We start from the raw sequence: 23,107 nt of genomic DNA, 5'->3' as shown, positions 1-23,107 counted from the left end.
AGGAAGTCAGTTTCTCTATGTTTTCCTATGGGAGCCCTAATGTCATCTCATGAGAATGAATGGGGAAGTAACTGACTTCCTGTCCTGTATCAGTTGGAATTCAGAGAGTTGGTCACATGACACAGCTGAGGATCAGAAGGGAGGTTATAACTCACAAATACAGTCACAGGTAAATAGATTAGCTTCATTACAGATAACATCATGTAGCTTTCCAACAGATCTGAGAATAAAAAAAATTGCGGGAGTGCTTCTTTAAGTTTTATTTTTTCTTCAATATAGATACAATTTAACAAAAAAATACAGTTGCCATTTTCTCAAGCATGCTGCAAAATGAACGCACTCTTTCCAAAACTTGAAGCCATAATAATAAGAAATAAATATTCCACGTTTTTGGTCCCTACCTCAAGAATGGGACACATGGCATCTGCGGTTGTGCCTCCGAGGCTTTTACAGAATTTGTAGAAAGACTCCAAGTAAGCCTGAAAATCAAAGAGCAATTCATAACATGAACAGCTGTAAATCTCAAATCTAAAAGGGCAGCCATAAATTCCCCTATTCATTTTAAAGGGACTCTGTCAGTGTGTTGACTCTGAAAACGGATGGCAGCGCTAGATAGGTAATTAAACAGCGTTCCAGGTCTCCTAACTGTTTTGCCCGAGTCCAGCTCGGTCAGTGGGAAAAGCAGCTAACTGGAGGGAGAGGGCTGCTTTACATGCTGCTTTCTCCTGAATGGTAGCAGCTGGAAACATGCAACTGGTCTTGTTTGAAAGCTGACATTCTACAAAAGGACAGCTAAAGTGCAAGCAACAGAGGAGAAATCACTGTTAGGAATCGGGTCAGGAATTATCGCAGGTAGAACCTGATTTTACTTTCATTCACAGCATCCCGATTTCTATCTGCGATATCTTCCACTGTGCTGAACATATTGCTGACATTCTGGTATTGTCTGAAAGCTTGGAAGCCAGCATTCAAACAATACCAGTTGCATGTTTGTAGCTGCTACCATTCAGGAGGTAACAGCATCTAAAGCAGCCCTCCCCCTCCAGTTAGCTACTTTTCCCAATGCTGGAGTTGGACTCTGGCAAAACAGTTAAGGTACTTTCACACTAGCATTAAAGTTCCGTCAAAGGGGCTCAATACCAGAAAAAAACGCATCAGTTTTGTCCTAATGCATTCTGAATAGAAAGCATTCCGTTCAGTGTGCATCAGGATTTCTTCAGTTACGTCCCTTTTACGGTATTTGGCCGGAGAAAATACTGAATACCGCAGCATGTTGCGGTATTTTGCCAGCCAAAATTCCAGAACACTTGCTGGAATGCTGGATTATTTTCCATTAAAATGTATTAATGATCCGGTACCAAGTGTTTAGGAAATTGCCCGATTTGTAGAACCAGTTTTCTGGTCTGCGCATGCGCAGACCTTTAAAGATGTGAAAAAAATAAATACCAGATCCGTTTTTACAGATGACACCGGAGAGACAGATCCGGTATTTTAATGCATTTGTCAGACGGATCAGCATCCAGATCCAGAAACAAATGATCTCCATTTGCATGCGGATTTCCGGATCCGACAGGCAGTTCAGGCAACGGAACTGCCTGCCAGATTCTTCTAACGCTAGTGTGAAAGTACCTTTAGGGGGTTAAATATAGCTTTGTGTATGGTTTTAGTAACAACATGACTGGGAAAGAAGTTTTAATCCAGTAAGTGTCGCTACAACAGGTGTCACAATACTGAAGTGTCCTCCACTCTCTGCTGTAAGACCTCCACAGCTTCTCCTCTCTGCTCTTGAGTGACAGCTGTAGAGGAGATGGATCCTACAGTCGAATCTCGAGCAGATGGGAAATAGCAAATACAATTAGGCTCTTAGAAAAAAAAATTGCCTCTCACTAATGGACCAAATAAACCAGTCCTAAAGAAGTGATCGACTTCTGTTGCTCTAAAGGCAGAACATGTGTTGGCCAATATTCTGTGGAAGTGCTTTCAATAACAAGTAGGCAATCAAACATGTCTATCCAAGCAGTTCTCTAAAAATCAAAGAGTAGGCGTACCATAACTTAAGATGGAAGTGATGTGGCAATAAAAAGACACGTGGAACCCGTGGGACTACAGCTAGCATGGGTAATCCACGTTAACTATGTTACAGCTCAAGACCTTGTCCAGTAAGTCGTGAATGGTCAAGTAACTCGTTAAGGAATGCTTCACGTAACCTCATATTTTATTCTTCTTACACTTATCTGTCTCTTTACTCGGCTGTAGCAGTAACATGCTTGTATATCCCCGTGACCACTGCAGCCAATCTTTCAGTGGTGTATTGGCGGGTTTACACAGTCCAAGTGTCGAGGACGGATGTTCCTACGAATGCTCATTGCTGATAATCTAAAGGTCTAGTCTAGTCTAGAGGTGCAGCCGATCACCCGAGGAACGAGCGAAATGCTTGTTCATCAGGTAAAACAGTCTTTTATGCAAGCAAGTAAATGATTATTTCTGGGCAGCAGATCGTGGTGTCTAAACAGTGATCTGCTGCCCAGAAATAATGCAGCTTTATGAGGATGACCAATCGCAATAGCGACCCCTCGTCCTAATACTGTGGAGCGCTTCACCCCCACTGAATAAGCAGCCAGTTGTCAGAAAGACAACTTCCTGATAATCAGACGCTCCCCGTTTTGTGTAAATCCACCATATGGCTTGAGCCTGTTGAGGTCGTGGTTGGTTGCGATGGTCATGTAGGTACAAGAACACCTCAAGACTACAGCCAGGTGAACAGAGACCATCATGGAGCACTGGAGCGGCAGGGAATTTAATGGGTAAGTAATGTTTCTTTTCTTCTGCTGTGCCCAAGGGAAATAAGGATCATGGTGGCAAGTTCTAGCACCTTCCTCACCCAAGCACTAGTAGTATTGTACAGGGTGGGCCATTTAAATGGATACACCTTAATAAAATGGGAATAGTTGGTGATATTAACTTCCTGTTTGTGGCACATTAGTATATGTGAGGGGGGAAACTTTTCAAGATGGGTGGTGACCGTGGCGGCCATTTTGAATCCAACTTTTGTTTTTTCAATAGGAAGAGGGTCATGTGACACATCAATCTTATTGGGAATTTCACAAGTAAAACAATGGTATGCTTGGTTTTAACGTAACTTTATTCTTTCATGAGTTATTTACAAGTTTCTGACCACTTCTAAAATGTGTTCAATGTGCTGCCCATTGTGTTGGATTGTGAATGCAACCCTCTTCTCCCACTCTTCACACACTGATAGCAACACCGCAGGAGAAATGCTAGCACAGGCTATCAGTATCCGTAGTTTCAGGTGCTGCACATCTCGTATCTTCACAGCATATGCTGTGCAGCACCTGAAACTACGGATACTGGAAGCCTGTGCTAGCATTTCTCCTGCGGTGTTGCTATCAGTGTGTGAAGAGTGGAAGAAGAGGGTTGCATTCACAATCCAACACAATGGGCAGCACATTGAACACATTTTAGAAGTGGTCAGAAACTTGTAAATAACTCATGAAAGAATAAAGTTACGTTAAAACCACTAAGCACACCATTGTTTTTCTTGTGAAATTCCCAATAAGTTTGATGTGTCACATGACCCTCTTCCTATTGAAAAAACAAAAGTTGGATTCAAAATGGCCGACTTCAAAATGGCCGCCATGGTCACCACCCATCTTGAAAAGTTTCCCCCCTCACATATACTAATGTGCCACAAACAGGAAGTTAATATCACCAACCATTCCCATTTTATTAAGGTGTACCCACCCTGTATAATTCTGGCAGCTTAGCATCATAGCATTATTTGGATACTGGAGTATAAGAATTTATCAGTGCTTTGTGGAGCAGGTGTCTTTCTACAAACCGGGCAATGTGGTACAATATGAAGTAAATGGGTTCTGAAACTTGGTCAATTTCCACCACATTTGACATTTCTTTGGATACTGCTAATGACACCTAATACACATGTTGGTAAATGTGAGGCAGAAAGCGAGCACTTTTAGGGTATTTCTTTTTCCAAAGGGTACCATGTCAAAATGAAAAAGTGTGGGTTCTAGGCTTCATTGTAATAAACATGGAAAAGCCAAAAAACTTTGACTTTTAGTTTTTTTCTCATAAAGACCAAGTCTTTAAAAGGGGAGAGGTTATTTGTACGCACCTTGTAAAGTGTGTTCCTGATTATTTCAATGTTCATTTCATCCAGATCTTGCTCTGATATGCAATCCTGAAAGAATGCAGCTAAAAAACAACCAAAACAAGTAATGTCCTTAATGCAGATCAGCGATAAGATAACTAAAGCATTCAATCTTTAGTTGTGAGACACGGATTATTATGGCTACAACCACCAAATCTCCAAGATCTCCACTTCTAACTTGTATGAAACCAAAATGATGGAAGAACTTTGAAGTTTCTCATTGCAATTCTTACTAAAAAATGAATTGCTCATGTGCAGACCCAGCATGATCACATAGGAAAAAAATGTCGGAGGGGTAGTTCCCCTATCCTAAAAGGGAAAGATAGCAGATGGAAGGGGGTGAGGGTTACCGGCAGGGGACTTTGTGTTCCCATGCCTGAGATTTTCTTGATAAATGATCATTCATATAATATTGAAGATAATTTGACCAGTTCTGGTTCATGATCAAAAGATTCCAAGCAGGGGACCCTACTCTATGACATCCATATGGTATATCAGGGCAGGAGTTGGCTCCCAAAGAAAGCTCCATGGAAGTCATAGAAAAGGGGCCAATGAAGTGATATGAGAACAAATAGCAGCTCTAGATATGGTATAGGACATGGACAGTCAAAGTTCTCCGGGCAAAATCTGCAGTTCGCAAGGGTTGTAAGACGAGAAAAGGTACTGCCGTCCCGAGACAGTAATGCAGTATATAAAACTTACCTAAAGGAGTGTCAACGAGTATGGCATTGTATAGCTCTGCAGGTGTCTGGGCTATGTTTACAGCTTCCATCTGTTCAAAGCTGCCCAAGGGGTGGCACTTGGGCACAAGCTCAGAAATTGAACGCTGATGCAAGGTCCCGGTAATCAGCAGGATCACATTGTCAATCATATAGCTGTACCTGGTTAGAAAGAAGAAGAAGAAGAAGAAGAAGAAGGTTTCAATTGACTCTCCTTATACTGGCTGTGCCTCGACCATAGGGAAGAGATGGAAAACTTGTAGATTCAGCACCAGTTTTATCAAGATCATTAAAGGAACGATGCCACTTCTGCAAATAGGCTTTTCTGTGTGCACAGCTCCTGTGCAGTTCCATGTGTCGCCATGGTTACAGACCACGATGCATGTGATCTAGAAGTCTTCGGCTACTTCCTTACTTCTGTCGCTCCTACCGTCTGTGGGAAGCAGAAGAGATTGGGACGACGGCTAGATCAAATTACACACAGGATATTTTTTGTCATCTGTAACCATGGAAACAAATAGATCTGCATTGGAACTGTTTACATAAAATGGTACGATGCTTTTAATCACGAATATAAGAATTGTAGGTAAACCCTCAGTCAGAAACCCAGATGCCAATCCCACCCCTGCTCTTTTATCAGAATATTACCACTTCCAAAAAAAAAAAAAAGGAATAAGTATTGAGGCATTTCCAGAACTCCCACAGAAATTAATGCATTCCCAACCTGCTGCTACGTTCATTTTGGGAGCCCCGCGTAGTTCGGGGTCCCAAAAACTCGTGTTCGGTGGGGGTCACAACAGTAGGACCCCCACCAATAGTTATCTAATAATATCCCTCTATGTGCAAAGGAGAACATTATTTTTAATACATGTACCGGTAAATCTAATAAAATGATCAAAATACAGTGTTCTACACAATGAAATATTAATGAAATGGCTGCACCACTCTTACACGTTTCGAACCTGAATGGTTCTTTGGCCTAGTACACCAAGAAGATCTTATACTTGCTTATGCTACAAATTCCTTCATCACAAAACGTCTTAGCCTTATCCTCATATAAAGAAAATAACTGGTAAAATAAAAAATGAAGATCATTCCACCTAAGTAAAAGGCAGCAGGTAAACCCATGGCCCCCCTACGTACAGCACCCGGACGTTTCGACACCAGCAATTACAGAAAAACAAGAGCGTTGTCAGACAGATGGCAGACTAGTACTCCTTCCCGCAAGAGCGAGGACTCACGTTTCAGCATTTGGAATACAACCCATGCGCATCAGAGTTTATTTTTCCATAAACATGAGAAGGGAACATTTGTGCTTGTTGACACTGAGCTGCCAACATCCATATCCGTTCCTAGAGAGGAAAGCTGAGCACAAGCGCAGGCAGAGAGCAAGCCCCTCTGGACAAACAACAGCCTATACCAGGAATGGTGAGACAGTTTGTCAATGTGACCCGAATACAATGCCGGGAAGGAATATGGCGGCATGGCTGGACAAATACCAGACACAACCCGAGGCACAATGCCCTTTATCTAACTACATAACCCGGGGTACCTTCACAGGACGGCATCCACTCTAGATAGAAGGTGAAGCTGTGGAGGAAACATTACTGTCACCACAACAAACCCTCCATTAGGCCAGGTTCACATGCACGGAGCATCTTCTGCTGTAGGAACAAGAGGTGTCTATTATTCTGCTGGTCAATACAGCTCTGTACGCAGCAGTATTTTGTCCTGTTTGTTTTATGGAATCCCTCCCAACGAGGATGAGAAAAAATGGCTTCTTCCTCATGAAGCTTTTACCTTCCTGTGGAGGAACTTTGCAGGATAAGAGGCTGAACTGGATGGAGGTATGTATTTTTTCAGCCTTACAAACTTTGGGGGTCATTTATTAAGACCAGCATTTTAGACGCTGGTCTTAAAGCCCCATATCTGGTGGTGGATCCACCGGAGTTATGAAGCGGCGCAGGGCTCTCCATAACTCCCTAGCTGTCTTACATTTAGACCATTTTTACGCCTAAAACAGTTGTAGAAAATGGTAAATGAGACGGGCCTACCGACCCGTTCCCCGTCCACTTTTTTAAACCTGGCGTGAGCGGGGAAAAGTTGCAGATTTCAGATTCATAAATGACCCCCTATGCTACTATGTCCTCCTTTTTTTTTTTTGCAGGCATATACTGCGCATTTTGAAGACGGAACATCCCCTTCGTTAGGTTCACTGGTAACCTCCTGGAATGAAGACACACTACTGTACAAGTGATGTGCAGCGTCCGGCCACACCAAATTCACTACTAAAAGCCAGTGCTGCCTTCTTCTTGGGTAACTTTCAGCCAAGAAGGAATTCATGAAAAGCAAAATGAGAGGCAATAAATAAAGCCTATAGGAAAGGGGTAAGGTGTTAAAGGCATCTTAATAAGTTATATATACACATTAAGAATTTGAATAGAACAGTTGAGAAATGGTGGAATATGAAACAATCCACCTCCACAAGATACACTGGTGTTCGTGGGAATGGTTTATAATAAGAAGATATAATATGATTTTGGATTAAAGGGGTTAATATAGAATTTGATATTGACCTATCCTCAGGATAGGTCATCAATATTAGATCGGTGGGGGTCCGACTCCCACGACCAGCTGTTTGAAGAGGCCGTTGCTCTGGTGAGCGTTGTGGGTCTCTTCACAGCTTACCACACACAGCGCCGTACATTGGATAGTGGCTGCGCATGGTATTGCAGCTCAGCCTCACTCACTTGAACGTGTGTAGGCCACGTGACCAATGTACAGTGACCTCACAGTTGCTCACTGTTGATCATGCTGATGTCCATTGCCCCAATGTTTAGAAGACATATACTTCTTGGAGCACCGAGAGGCCGGCCAGAGCCCTCAGAGCAGTTTGTTTACACCCCTTCAGCTTTTGTCCCTCCCCTTTTCGTGGATTGGCAGGGCTAGACATCTCATGTAGTCCTGTCTTCTTGCGCATGCGCCATGCCTCCCGGGCTCGGCACTTGAGCAGTGGATCTTCTGCTGCCCTCCAAGGAGCACAGATTCCTGAGTGATGAAATTTCGAGACCTGCCCTCTCACGCCTGGGAGGGCTCTCCCAGTCTCAGTGCTTTCTCAATCGGGATCTGCACTGCTTGGAGAGCAGCAAGAGATCCACTGCACAAGCGCTGAGGCCGGGAAGCATGGCTAAGACGCAAGAAGACCAGACTACAGGTGATATCTAGCCCTGTCAATCCAGAGGAAGAGGGAGGGACAAAAGCTGAAGGTGTGTAAACAAATTGGTGCTCCGATGGCTCTAGCCAGCCTCTCGGTGCTATAGGAAGTTTATCTCATATCAATAAAAAACATATCACTCGTTTATCCGGTGATATGCGGCACCTTTACACAGGCCGATGAGAGGGAATGAGCATTTCTTTCATAGGAATGAGCACAATATTGATAATTGGCATGAACATCGGGCCGTGTAAATGCAGCTTTAACAAGATGGTGCTAGAGCAAAGAGAGAGTGATAGGAGAGATAGGATAGACAGGGAAATACTTTCTCACCCTATACGATGTCCATATGCTCTAATATGGCGTATGGAGAGAGATTGTCCCGATTTTAAAGGTTTACTAGGATTTTATCAGCACAAAAAGAGGGAAAAAACACTACTGTGATTTCGGCAGAAACTCACTCTTCCTTGACCTTTCCTGGCAAGAAAACTTTAGAGGAACAGAGTGAAAGTGTGCGGCCAAAACAGGAAAAAATAAAAAATAAAAAGATGATCTCGGATGACAGTCTCCCAGTGCAGGATTTAAACAAATTTACGTTTCTTGAGATTCTCAGTCCTAGAGATAGGCGAGGTGAAGAAGCGATCATGGATTGCACCCAAGAGCTCTTAAAGGAACACTTCCATAAAAGGTGTTTTTTAGCATATCTCCCTCCCGAAAATGTCACTTGTTTATTGTAGATTTTGAATTTATGTCTCAAACAAATAGAGTTGGCGCACAAAGGTGCCTTAAAGGAGATGTCTCACTTTAGCAAATGCCATTCATCATGTAGAGAAAGTCAATACAAGACACTTACTAATGTATTGTGATTGTCTATATTGCCTCCTTGTTGGCTTGATTAATTTTTCCATCATATTACACAGGGCTCGTCTCCAGGAGTTATGACCACCGCTGCAGAGGTGACGGGAGCTGATGTGCATGTGTGCCCATGCATACTCACACGGTGACGGCCACCAGAGAGGCATAACTTTTTCCTAAAGTGTGCAAGCCCGACCACCACTGCTGGATTACAGAGTGGTCATAACCATGGAAACGAGCAGTGTATAATGTATAAGTGGGAAAATGAATCCACCCATCCCTCTGAGATGATCTAAACCCATGCAGAGACAGGGGGAAGGTCTGTGACCTGCCTCCTTTCCATGCACACCGTCTGCTCTACCATACCAGCTTCCCCAGTCATCTAGAGCAGGGATGCCCAACCTGCGGCCCTTCAGTTGTTGCCAAACTACAATTCTTAGCATGCCTGGACAGCCTACAGCTATTAGAGAATGCTGGGAGTTTTAGTTTTGCAACAGCTGGAGGGCGGCAAGTTGAGCATCCCTTATCTAGAGTATATGCAGCTCTCACTTCTATCACTTCACTCTGCGCATGTAGGGTAGATAGCGACTAGAGCCACATTATTGGTCTAACTGCATTCTAGATTGAGAAAGAGCCTTCAGAAGCGGCCCCTCGTCTGCAGCCACACAACCTGAGCTGGACCCATGCAAAAAAACATTGTCCTGTTCTGCTTGAATAAATCCACTTCCATCTCATCAGTGGTGGTGGTGGTGAAGGGACTATATACAGGAGGACGTAGCAGAAACTAACATGAAATGTGATAGGATGGTCTTACCATGGATAGATTAGTCAAACCTACTTGAATTGTTTTTATGTAGAGGTAAGCAGAAGCCTGGGCAGACGGGCGGCTGTGAATATGGTGTTTCTTTTGGACTTGGCAAATGCATTTGACACTGTCCCTCACAAACATTTAATTGTTAAAGATAGGTTAGAAAGGCCAATTTCACACAAACATACTCAGTGTCAGAAATATTTCCAGTCCTGAATGCTGTTTCTTTGACATGGACCCAAGGCATTATGATGAATTATAATGCTGTGTGTTCCTGCCCGACCTCAACTCTAATGAGCTGTACTCGCATAATACCATCAGTACAAATCAGAGTTGAGGTTGGCTAGGAACGCACAGGATTATAAATCATCATAATGCCCTGGGTCCATGTCATAGGAGCAGCAATCAGGACGGGAAATACCTCTGACACACGGAAGGTATTTCTCGCACTGAAGATGTTCATATGAAACTGGCCAAAGTATAGTCGGTAACTGCATTGAAAACTGTCTCAAGGACTGTATCCAGAGAACTGTGGTCAATGATTCCTAATCCGAATGGACCCTAGCTATAACTGGTGTACCACAAACTTCAGTGCTGGGTCTGCTACTGAACTTAGAAAAATGTATTAATGATATGCAAGATGGAGTTAATAGTACCTTTTTACATGACACCAAGCTATGTGGTACAAGGGTTTGCTCAAAATATTTGCGGTGAGGAGTTAAATTGGTAAAGTCATTTAATTCTGGGAAATAACAGGTGTCAATTTTGGCTCTTTTTTAAGGTAGGAGTGCGGCTAATGTTACACATGTTGGTTATAGTGCATTTCCTTCTGAAATACTGGGGAAATGGGTCATCCCAGATATTGTTCTGATGAAGACCATACTTTAATTAAAAAGTTCATTGGAGAGGGAAAAACTGAGAAATGGAGCAAATTATAGGCTGCTCAGCTAAAATAATCTCTAATGCCTTTACGTGGCAACCAAAACCTGAAAGACATCGAAGGAAGCAGGGAACTACTTTTCAAATGGATCTAAGAATAGCCAAAATGGCAAGAGCTCAACCCATGACTACCTTCAGAAAGATCAAAGAAGATTTGATGTTACCAGTGAGCCCTGCTACAATCAGAAGACAAAAAAGTGAAGCCAAGTTAAAAGCAAGAACTCCACGCAAAGTTCCACTGTTGAAAAAAAATGTCCTGAACAGATTAAAATTTTCCAAGGAACACACTAACTGGCCCAATGAGAAATGGCGCAACGTTTTATGGACTAATGAGTGAGCACTCCATACAGTATTAGAATGTATTGGCTCCGATGAGCCAAAGTTATTACTTTCCTGAACTGTTTCAGCTCCAATGTACCACTTGGAACCGAAACATAGTTCGGGAAATGTTTTTATTTTTTTTTACAGTAGAAATCAATTTATAAAGTTTTTACACAAAGTCTCGTGAGACTTACCGAAGTAATAACTTCAGCTCATCGGAGCCAATACATTCTAATACTGTACGGAGTGCTGATAATACCAGATTCCTAAGTGATTTCAGAGACAAGCATGCTGCACACTGGAGGAGGGACTAAAAGGTTTAAACTCCCTCTCCTACTATGTCCTTCCCCCATACCATGTAGATTGTAAGCCCTCACGCGCAGGGCCTACTCTCCTTCTGTACCAGTTTGTAACTCGTCTTGTTCATGCTTAGTGCAATTGTCTGTATTATGTATGTATACCCCTTTTCATATGTACAGCACTGTGGAATGAAGGGCACTTTAATAATAAATAAGAAGAAGAACTCTGACACATACATTCGGGGAACTCCACCTAGAACTGTATCCTAGGTAGGATGCAAGTATTGATTTGCCCCATCTCTTGTAGACCATGGGTTGTCAGTCATGTGTTATGTGATAAAAAGCCATGTGTTATAGCATGTTCGACTGAGTCTCATCTTATAATATTGCATATTTAGGCTACTGATGTATTTACTTTATATTCGGTATGTGATTTGTCTGTGTTATCCTATATTTAATCACACTTAGTAAATATATTTATTCACATAGCCTGCATAAGATTATTCATTCTAAAATCTTTTGAATTCACGTTTTGAAACAGTTTGAATATGTCAAAATTATTGAGATTATGTTGCCCTATGCCGAAGAAGAGAACAACATCTTGGTTACAGACAAACAGGATTGAGGTAATGGAGTGGCACCCAGCCTCAATCCCATAGAGAACTTGTGGGGTGGAATAAAAAATATGGTTTATATGAGGTAAATTTTAAAAATGTAGAAAAACGGAATGGATGGAATGTAGTCCAATTGTCCAGGACTGGAAGACCTGTTCAGAGAGGCCAGAAGTTGGTCGACTCCATGCAACACAGATGTCAAGCCGTTCTCAGAAACAATGGTTATGCCACTAAATATTAGTTCAGGAATTCAAAGTTAAGTGAAATCTAAAACATTTTCTTCAGTTTACACATAAAAATTTTTAGTCTTTAAAGAAAAATGCTGGCAATGCCATTTTTTGGAACACCCTAATATTTCATTTTTTTTTACTTTATATAAAGTTTGGTTATGGTTTGATTTGGAATTGAATGTGCAGTATTTTTTATGCATTTGCATTTATAGAAATAAACGTTAATAATGATTTTGCTCTTTTTTTTTTTAACTCACTATTTATTTTTATTTTTTTAACACTACTGTACGTCACCTCAGAATAGATGAAGCGGATGGACAATTTTTTTTCCCCCCACCATTCTATGTCCACCAACCAGGACAAATCACCTCATTAGAAAATGTTTCATGAACTATTGACTCTTCCTTTCTGTTTTCCGTATGAAAAATAATGAGAGAAAACCTTTTAATGTTGCAAATGCAGCAGGCACAAGGTCACCAGCTTTCCTAAACCACAAAAAAAAAAAAGCCAGAAAGAAAGAAAAATAACCATAAGCAATAGAAATGAGGTCATCTAACACTAAACAAGAGTCAAACACAAAAGTTCTGTTTTCAATCACACGCGGGAATACTGGTTCATGTTCTGCATCACAAGCGATGTTGAAATCACCATATACAAGATGCGGGAGCCATCAGGATAAAATAAACACAAAGCAGGAGGTAGATTTCGTTCTCTAAAAAAAATTATTGTATTCACTGCAATTACTTAACGGGGTCGTCCCATGAAAAATATTCGACATTTTTCAAACCAGCACCTGGATCTGAATACTTTTGTAATTGCATTTATTCAATAAAATGTATCTGTATAGCGCCACCTGCTGTTTATTTTTTTTCTTATTTCTTTGTACCTGCTCACTGAGAAGGCCGCACATGCTCAATTTCATCCTTCAACTGCCTCCTGAGCTGTGATAGGGAGAGCATGGACACGCCTCCTGAGCTGTGATAGGGAGAGCATGGACACGCCTCCTGAGCTGTGATAGGGAGAGCATGGACACGCCTCCTGAGCTGTGATAGGGAGCGCATGGACACGCCTCCTGAGCTGTGATAGGGAGCGCATGGACACGCCTCCTGAGCTGTGATAGGGAGAGCATGGACACGCCTCCTGAGCTGTGATAGGGAGAGCATATACGAGCCCCGTTAAATGCAGCAGAAAGGATACTGCCCTTGAGCGGACAGCTTGATATAAATTTAGCAGAGCAATGAATGTGGAGATCTCTGGATCCATGTGAGGTACACGGCTGGTTCTAGCTTGGTTAGAAAGAGGCTGTCATGTATTATATGATGTCTGATTTTCCTTTTTTACATTAGTCATGGGATAACCGCTTTGAAGTGGTTTTCTCAACTGGGACACTGATGGCATATCACTAGGATATGCCACTAATGTCAGATAAGTGCAGGTCCCAGAGGAACCCACACCTATATCCAAAACAAGACCCCCAGGGTGAGTGGATTGCAGCTAGGCATGCCCGGCACCCTCTATTCCTTTGTATGGGACTGGCTCGGATATCTCTAGTAGGCCCAAAGAACTAAACGGAGAGGTGGTCGCTCACGTGCAGTGCGTTCTGTCAATTTCTAGGGGACTTCCAAAACCAGCTGAGCACGCTGTCATGTGGTGTGCTCCCCTTCACTTTCAGGGCCCATTCTGGAAACTGAGAAAGGTATAGAACGTACGACGCATGCGTAGCTGTGCTCCACTCACTCCGGGGGTCTCGTTCTGGAGAGGGACCCACACATATCTGACATTGGTGGCATACCCTAGCGACATGCCACCAACCCCTTTAACAGAAATATTTTGCTGATAAAATGCTAAAGACAAGGAGATGGGGATAAAGATGAGCTGTTACCTCTCCTGACATGTCTGATGCAACTACTTACATCCCCTGAATGAATTACCAGCAGTTTGAAATGAAGGTCCAGATGGGTGTTACCATTTAAGGATGTGTCCCTACACAGTCTGACAGTGGCAGCACTGATTGGATAGTAGCAGACTGAGCAGAAACACCACCCCAACTGGTGATGCCCAGCTGGACCTTCGCTGTAAACTGTTAGCAAATCATTCATAAACTAGCAGGAATAATAAAGGAATGGCACATCATAGAGTCCTGAGAATAGATGCAACAGAATTGTTATTACAAGAGGGATGCAAGTATTTACTAAAACAGACATGTATGGAGAGGTGACGGGTCCTCTTTAAAGAGGATGTGCACTTTGGACATTCCCTTTTTTTATAGAGGGATTAAGCAGAAATTGTTCAATTCTCCAGTAGTGCTACCTTCCCAGATAAATTGTCTAGGGGCCTCCACCTCCCGATTTATTTAAAGGTTAGTCTATCCTTTTTACTTTTTTTTATGCTAATGGGAGGTTTGGTCACTGCAGAGTGGGTTTTCAGTCCAAATTCTCTTAAACGTTGAGATCCTGTATGACGAGACAGATCCTAAACTGGTTTAGTGCTGAACTGGTGAGCAATTCCAGCTGCAGTGTTGAACAGATTGCACTCTGAGATTCTCCCCATTATCCTGTCCTCTTTTACATTTGTCTTCCGTGGATGACCAGCCTTCTTGAATGAGTCTGTGACGTTGCAAAAGTCTAGATTTGTAATGACCAGAGTCTCTTGCTATGAATGATGGGGTCATCCCTTTGGCCTTCTTCTGGACAACCTGCTGCCGGCTCACGATCTTAGTTAGGCTGCCATTTAAATAGGGTTTGTCAAATAATTATGGGAAATTAGCACCAGGTACCAGATTAACACCAAAAAACTGGGAGGTATCTAAAAGTGTTCTCTAATTTTAATCAGTGTTCTTTTCCAAATATCTCATTGAAGTCTTTATACTGTGCTTCAGAATACCTCATGAAATATGCCTAAAATACTGCTCTTTTACTCCTGTTTGGATAATATATACGGTTACTTTGACATTTAGGAAATTGTATGTTGTTCTCTACTTTTGATCTCCAGTGTAGGTGCAGGTCCCAGAGGTCGGACCTACACCCATCAGACATTGGGGACAAATCCTAACATTATGCCACCAATTTTCAAGGTGGGAATACCCCCTTTAAAAATTAATTAGGTGTGAACAGAATGGCCCACCTGTCATGGCTGTGTCATGGTCTTGTTGCTATGCCAGGGGCAATGTGTCGTTTATGCAGAATGTGTGTGCACTGCCTCTTTTATCCTGGTTCTCTGTCTGGTGCTGGAGGGGTTAACTACCTGGCTGCGTGTGGCCACTTGGTTTATATTGCCTGTGGCCTGTAGACTGGAGTGAGTTGTCCTCCAGCCTTTGTTGGTGCTGGAGCTTTGCTCCTGACCGGCTTATTCCTTCTGCCCAGTGCTCGAGGGCCACCTTGTTGAATCAATGTCTCTTACCCTTCAGTCCCTACCTTCCCTTGTATATGTTTGGTGTGGGTTATGTTCTGTGTGTGCTGTATGTCAAGTTTGGTGTTCTAGGTTTGGTCTGTTTGGTGTCTGTTGTCCAGCATGGTTGCTAGACATTTCCCCTGTAAGTTGTGTCTTTGGCGAGAGGCCCCCTGGGTTCCCCGGAGGGGGAACCACAAGTCAGTGCGCAGCTCTGCCTGGGGCCGCCATGCATCCTGTCTGCATGCGGGTCCAGGCAGTGACTGGTGTGCTGTATACCTGTGTGTTGTTTGTACTGTGTCCTGTGAGGTGAACGGGTTCCAGTACTGTTGCATGGGGTCCAGTCGTCGTTGTTGCAGCGGCAGGTAAGTGCGTGTTATTCTTGGCCCTTACCTGCCAATCCAATGGCTGTTCCCTGCCTTTTCCTTCCTTGCATCTAGGCTGGTTGAGACTCCTGTTCATCAGTGTCTTGGAAGAACAGGTAGTCTCACCCCTGCTCCTATTCCAGGGATTATCAGGGCGTCTCAGGGTCCGAGATTCCTGGGTATGAGCCGTCCTACGATCTGGGTCCGCTCATACGGTTAGGAGTCAGGGCGAGGATTAGGGAAGCTCTAGGAGGTGACCTGCTCCCCTTTTCCTGGTGTCCAGGCCGAGCTGCTTCACTGTTTACCCACGTTATACGGTGGGGAGTTTTTTCCCACTCCCTATTGTGACACCACCATTTCACCTCGTCAACTTTGATTATAAAATCCACTCTGGATACCATGTCTCAGTTTTGGAAAGAACACATAACGGGTAGGTCATTTGGATGAGGGCATTACGCCATAACTCACAGTCATGGGTTTTAAGTCATACTGTCAGTATTTCAAGTATTTTAGACTCACAGAACCTTCGTCTTTGGGCCATTGAACATAAAAGTCCTAATCCCTCAGTTGTGGATGTAGAAGCAGCGGGAGACCATGTCCTGCCAAAGAACAGCTGCTTCCTTTTTGTGGTCCTACAGGCTTTGGAAATAGAAACCATTAATTATCTGACTTGGCAAACCAAGACAAGTAACTTGGGTTAAGGAGAAGTTGCTCGATAGATGAGAAAACCATTTGTGCCCTTTGCTTTGTGTTACTAGGCAGTAAAACCACTGGATCATGAGGCGATGCCGTGGAAAGCCGAGATCACTGACACAGAAGACAAGAAAGGGTTATGCACGTATATTGTTTAATTGTAGCTGTCACACAGGACCAAGGTCTCCGCGTGTGAGGAATAACAGAATTGTAAAAAAACCTCAGCTGAGGAACTCACGCACCAAACGGTGGCTTAAGTGGGAAAATAGGAACAACTTGAATTTAAAGGGGACCTGTCAGCAGACGATGCGGTGTTATACACACTCAGCATGGATCCATGTAATGAGGGGTTTGTACTATACTAGATTTTTTTGTTGAGTAGTCACAAGTTTTGTCGCAAGCGCTGTTTTAAAAGTTGAAATGAGGGCGACGCATTCGGAGACGAGCTGCCTTCCTCCTCAAGTCATTGAATCGTGACGGCCTGAGGAAGGAGGCAGCTCTCCTCCAAAATTTGTCGCCCTCAATTACAACTTATTTGTTATAGCTAGAGTTAAAGGGGTTGTCTCGCTTCAGTAAGTGGCATTGATCATGTAGAGGAAGTTAATATAAGGCACTTACTAATGTATTGTGATTGTCCATATTGCCTCCTTTACTGGCTGGATTCATTTTTCTGTCACATTATACACTGCTCATTTCCATGGTTACAACCACCCATGCAATCCATCAGTGGTGGTCGTGCTTGCACACTATAGGAAAAAGAGTCAGCCTCTCTGGTGGCCGGAAGCACACATAGCTAGTACTTTTTCCTATATTGTGCAAGCACGGCCACCACTGATGGATTGCAGGGTGGTCTGTAACCATGGAAACGAGCAATGTATAATGAAATGGAAAAATGAATCCAGCCAGCAAAGGTAGCAATATGGACAATAGCAATACATTAGTAAGTGCCTTGTATTGACTTTCTCTACATGATAAATGACACTTACTGAAGTGAGACAGCCCCTTTAAGCGAACCTTTTAGCAGCTTCAAGTTGGGGTTCGGGGATTAAGTGCATTACGTAATGGATTCTGTTCTCATGGAATCCATCACGTAACTCAATGCCGGCATGCCACATAATACAAGTGTATGGCCAGCTCAGAGGGTTCCGTTCTGCTGGCCTTACACCTGTATTATGACGGCATGCAAAGCAGAATGCCTCTAAAGGCTGGCATTGAATAACGTTATAGATTCCGTGAGAACTGAATCCATTACATAATTCACTTAAACCCAGAACCCGAACCTGCCAAAAGGCAGATTCGCTCAACTCTAGTTATAGCTTTTTAATACATTTTAATTTTTGCATGATCAGTGCCCCTTAGATCTAGCATTACAAGGGCATGGTCAAATGCTCCACTGCCACCAGTCACTGGCTGCAGCAGAGCATGTGACCATGCAGGGCTGAATGTAAACACTCCAGGGACCAGGACATGGGCACAGCAGAGGAAGCGTGAAGGACAGCAGCAGGAAGCAGGTAATTAAAGGACATCTGTCAGCAGCTTTGTACCTATGACACTGGCTGACCTGTTACATGTGCGCTTGGCAGCTGAAGGCATCTGTGTTGGTCCCATGTTCATATGTGTCTGCACTGCTGAGAAAAGTGATGTTTTATTATATGCAAATGAGCCTCTAGGAGCAACGGGGGCGTTGACATTACACATAGAGGCTCTGCTCTCTCTACAACTGCTGTGTCCTCTGCATCTTGTCCGACAGGCCAGGCATGATGATGTTTTCACTGCCTGGTCCGGTCAATGAAAGTGAAGAGGACGCGGCAGTTGAAGAGAGCTGAGCCTCTAGGTGAAATGGTAACGCCCCTGTTGCTCCTAGAGGCTCATTTGCATATAATAAAACATCACTTTTCTCAGCAATGCGGGCACATATGAACATGGGACCAACACAGATGCCTTCAGCTACCAAGCGCACATGTAACAGGTCATCCAGTGTCATAGGGACAAATCTGCTGACAGATGCCCTTTAAAAAGTTTTCCGGAGACAGTGGAGGACCAGAGCACCGTCGAGCAGGTACGTATGAATCTCGTGTTTCGAGAGGCAGGCTATGGGAATCGGATATCAAGTAATTTTAACAGAAAACTGCTTTAACTTTTTGTTTTTGAAACATGTTAAATAAATGTAAAAAAATTTTTTTCAACAGAATAGCATGCATTTTTTATGCAATTTTAACGGCACCTCTACTGCTACATGTGAATATATCCCAAATGTAGACATAGAAACATAGAATGTGTCGGCAGATAAGAACCATTTGGCCCATCTAGTCTGCCCAATATACTGAATACTATGGATAGCCCTGGCCCTATCTTATATGAAGGATAGCCTTATGCCTATCCCATGCATGCTTAAACTCCTCCACTGTATTTGCAGCTGCCACTTCTGCAGGAAGGCTATTCCATGCATCCACTACTCTCTCAGTAAAGTAATACTTCCTGATATTACTTTTATACCTTTGCCCCTGTAATTTAAAACTATGTCCTCTTGTAGCAGTTTTTCTTCTTTAAATATTCTCCCCTCTTTTACCTTGTTGATTCCCTTTATGGATTTAAAAGTTTCTATCATATCCCCTCTGTCTCGTCTTTCTTCCAAGCTATACATGTTAAGGTCCTTTAAAATTTTCACCAGAGAGGTGAGCTGGATTAAGTATTTTATATCCTTTAACCTTACTCTGCTCTGGGCTAGGGATCCATGGAAGCAGAGTTGCCCGCAGCTTGCTGAAAAACTGCGGAATTAGGCTAGTTTCACATCTGTGGCCGATATTCTGGCAGAGAACAGCCTGCCGGAGTTCTCCTGGTGCAGCACTGCCGACTGCAACCAGAATGCCCGCCGTCCCATTAACTATAAGGGGTCCGGCCGCAATCTGGATTTTTTTATATTTTTTTTTAATGTAGAAATGTCCAGACAGAAACCGCTGCCGTTTGTGTACATCCGATTGCTAGCATTCCCTGCAGATACCGGCGGCCGGATCGCCCTGCCGCAGATGTGAACGAAGCCTTAGTGAGACTTCAATGCTTTGCTATGGAGAAAAAAAAAGTTACAAGGACCTGATTCTTGCCAAGGATAAACTTAAACATAGGAGTCCTATTTAGGAACACCTCGGGCTCCGGCGCACACACAGCGAGGTCTGCGTTACTCTGTACAATTGTCCGCACTTGTAACTTTGCTCCCAGGAGCTTTCATAATGTTTGCCTATGCTATAAAGGTCTCTGGACACGTAGCTCTATCTGTGCTGTAAGTACACACTAAAACAGCACCTGGCGGGGCGCCCAGTACTCCGGCGGCGGGGGGCAGAGCTGTGTAACTGTGGCTAATTATGAACCACAGCTATAAACCTGTGTCAGTGAGTAACTAGCAGTTCTGCCAGCTGGACGGGGTCCTGCCATGTTGTGGGAAACGCAGTTTACTCGCTAGATCCTTCACCGGGGCGGTTGGCTTCGACTCGCTTAGGATTTCAGGCACCCAAAATGACATTTCTTTTTACATGTCGGAGTCTGGGGACACGGCGTAGATCTTCACACACAGATATGCCCATTCTGTGCATGCTCCTGTTCATTAGAAGGTGTGTAGGGCACAGAAGCCACCTTGATGCCTAGTAGATGGGCCCGACACACGTTTGATCAAAAGTGTGTGCAAAGAGCTTCTATTTTTCCATTTAGAGTAGGTGTAATACCACTTTAATTTAGAATAATCCCCATTTTTCAACTCTATTGTTTGTATGTGAAATGTTGTGCAGCCATTTTTTTATCAACCATGTTTGCTTGATGGATATGCACCTGTGACTATGAATATGAATGTGCTGGTCTAAATGTTCTTGTAGTAATAGACAACCAGATTCTACCTCTGGTCTATAGCAGATCTGCAAATAAAGGCCATACTGTCCATCCAAATTGTGGACAACCCATTCGGGTGCACAGAATGGCATTTAATGGAGAGACCTACAGTCAGGTCCATACATATTGGGACATCTACACAATTCTAACATTTTTGGCTCTATACACCACCACAATGGATTTGAAATGAAATGAACAAGATGTGCTTTAACTGCAGACTGTCAGCTTTACTTTGAGGGTATTTACATCCAAATCAGGTGAACGGTGCAGGAATTACAACAGTTTGCATATGTGCCTCCCACATGTTAAGGGACCAAAAGTAATGGGACAATTGGCTTCTCAGCTGTTCCATGGCCAGGTGTGTGTCATTCCCTCATTATCCCAATTACAATGAGCAGATAAAAGGTCCAGAGTTCATTTCAAGTGTGCTATTTGCATTTGGAATCTGTAGCTGTCAACTCTCAAGATGAGATCCATAGAGCTGTCACTATCAGTAAAGCAAGCCATCATTAGGCTAAAAAAAAAAAAATCTGAGAGATAGCAAAAACATTAGACGTGGCCAAAACAACTGTTTGGAACATTCTTAAAAAGAAGGAACGCACCGGTGAGCTCAGCAACACCAAAAGTACCCGGAAGACCACAGGAAAACAACTGTGGTGGATGACCGAAGAATTATTTCCCTGGTGAAGAAAACACCCTTCACAACAGTTGGCCAGATCAAGAACACTCTCCAGGAGGTAGGTGTATGTGTGTCAAAGTCAACAATCAAGAAAAGACTTCGCCAGAGGGATTACAGAGGGTTCAGCACAAGATGGAAACCATTTGTGAGCCTCAAAAACAGGAAAGGCCAGATTAGAGTTTGCCAAACAACATGTAAAAAAATAAAGCCTTCACAGTTCTGGAACAACATCCTATGGACAGATAAGACCAAGATCAACTTGTACCAGAGTGATGGGAAGAGAAGAGTATGGAGAAGGAAAGGAACTGCTCATGATCCTAAGCATACCACCTCATCAGTGAAGCATGGTGGTGGTAGTGTCATGGCGTGGGCATGTATGGCTGCCAATGGAACTGGTTCTCTTGTATTTATTGATGATGTGACTGCTGACCGCAGGATGAATTCTGAAGTGTTTCGGGCAATATTATCTGCTCATATTCAGCCAAATACTTCAGAACTCATTGGACGGCGCTTCACAGTGCAGATGGACAATGACCCAAAGCACACTGCAAAAGCAACCAAAGAGTTTTTTAAGAGAAATAAATGGAATGTTATGCAATGGCCAAGTCAATCACCTGACCTGAATCCGATTGAGCATGCACTTCACTTGTTGATGACAAAACTGAAGGGAAAATGCCCCAAGAACAAGCAGGAACTGAAGACAGTTGCAGTAGAGGCCTGGCAGAGCTTCACCAGGGATGAAACCCAGCGTCTGGTGATGTCTATGCGTTCCAGACTTCAGGCTGTAATTGACTGCAAAGGATTTGAAACCAAGTATTAAAAAGTGAAAGTTTGATTTATGATTATTATTATGTCCCATTACTTTTGGTTCCTTAACAAGTGGGAGGCACATATGCAAACTGTTGTAGTTCCTGCACCGTTCACCTGATTTGGATGTAAATACCCTCAAATTAAAGCTGACAGTCTGCAGTTAAAGCACATCTCGTTTAGGGCTGCAGCTAACGATTATTTGAATAATCGATTAGTTGCCGATTAATTTCTACGATTAATCGATTAATCGGGAAAAACAACAAAATTACAAAACAGAGAGGTTTATATGATCTTACTTGAAAAATTATGTTCAAAGGCCATATTAAAACAAATTGTGGACGACACTATTATGGGGGATCTGTGGACGACACTATTATGGGGGATCTGTGGACGACACTATTATGGGGGATCTGTGGACGACACTATTATGGGGGATCTGTGGACGACACTATTATGGGGGATCTGTGGACGGCGTAGTCATGGAGAGGGGGATCTGTGGATGGCGTAGTTATGGAGAGGGGGATCTGTGGATGGCGTAGTTATGGAGAGGGGGATCTGTGGATGGCGCAGTTATGGAGAGGGGGATCTGTGGATGGCGTAGTTATGGAGAGGGGGATCTGTGGATGGCGTAGTTATGGAGAGGGGGATCTGTGGATGGCGTAGTTATGGAGAGGGGGATCTGTGGATGGCGTAGTTATGGAGAGGGGGATCTGTGGATGGCGTAGTTATGGAGAGGGGGATCTGTGGGTGGCGCAGTTATGGAGAGGGGGATCTGTGGGTGGCGCAGTTATGGAGAGGGGGATCTGTGGGTGGCGCAGTTATGGAGAGGGGGATCTGTGGGTGGCGCAGTTTTGGAGAGGGGGATCTGTTGGTGGCGCTGTTTTGGAGAGGGGGATCTGTTGGTGGCGCTGTTATGGAGAGGGGGATCTGTGGATGGCGCTGTTATGGAGAGGGGGATCTGTGGACGGCGTAGTTATGGAGAGGGGGATCTGTGGATGGCGCTGTTATGGAGAGGGGGATCTGTGGATGGCGCAGTTATGGAGAGGGGGATCTGTGGATGGCGCTGTTATGGAGAGGGGGATCTGTGGGTGGCGCAGTTATGGAGAGGG

General features: G+C 43.5%; 1 protein-coding gene across 1 annotated transcript in view; it reads right to left on the bottom strand.

Moving 5' to 3' along the window:
- ATP6V0D1 (ATPase H+ transporting V0 subunit d1) overlaps window positions 1–23,107 on the bottom strand; it is a 79,298-nt gene that overhangs the window by 17,002 nt on the left and 39,189 nt on the right. The window contains exons 3-5 of the mRNA XM_044269586.1: window positions 4,892–5,070; window positions 4,154–4,233; window positions 402–479 (exon numbers count right to left, since the gene is read on the bottom strand). Coding sequence (XP_044125521.1) covers window positions 402–479; window positions 4,154–4,233; window positions 4,892–5,070 — 337 coding nt within the window. The remainder of the gene's footprint in view (window positions 1–401; window positions 480–4,153; window positions 4,234–4,891; window positions 5,071–23,107) is intronic.

Source organism: Bufo gargarizans, chromosome 10, assembly GCF_014858855.1.
Source record: "Bufo gargarizans isolate SCDJY-AF-19 chromosome 10, ASM1485885v1, whole genome shotgun sequence".
NCBI classification, from domain to species: Eukaryota; Metazoa; Chordata; class Amphibia; order Anura; family Bufonidae; genus Bufo; species Bufo gargarizans.
Note: the sequence above shows the minus strand (reverse complement) of the source record. Positions and strands in the feature narration are given on the sequence as shown.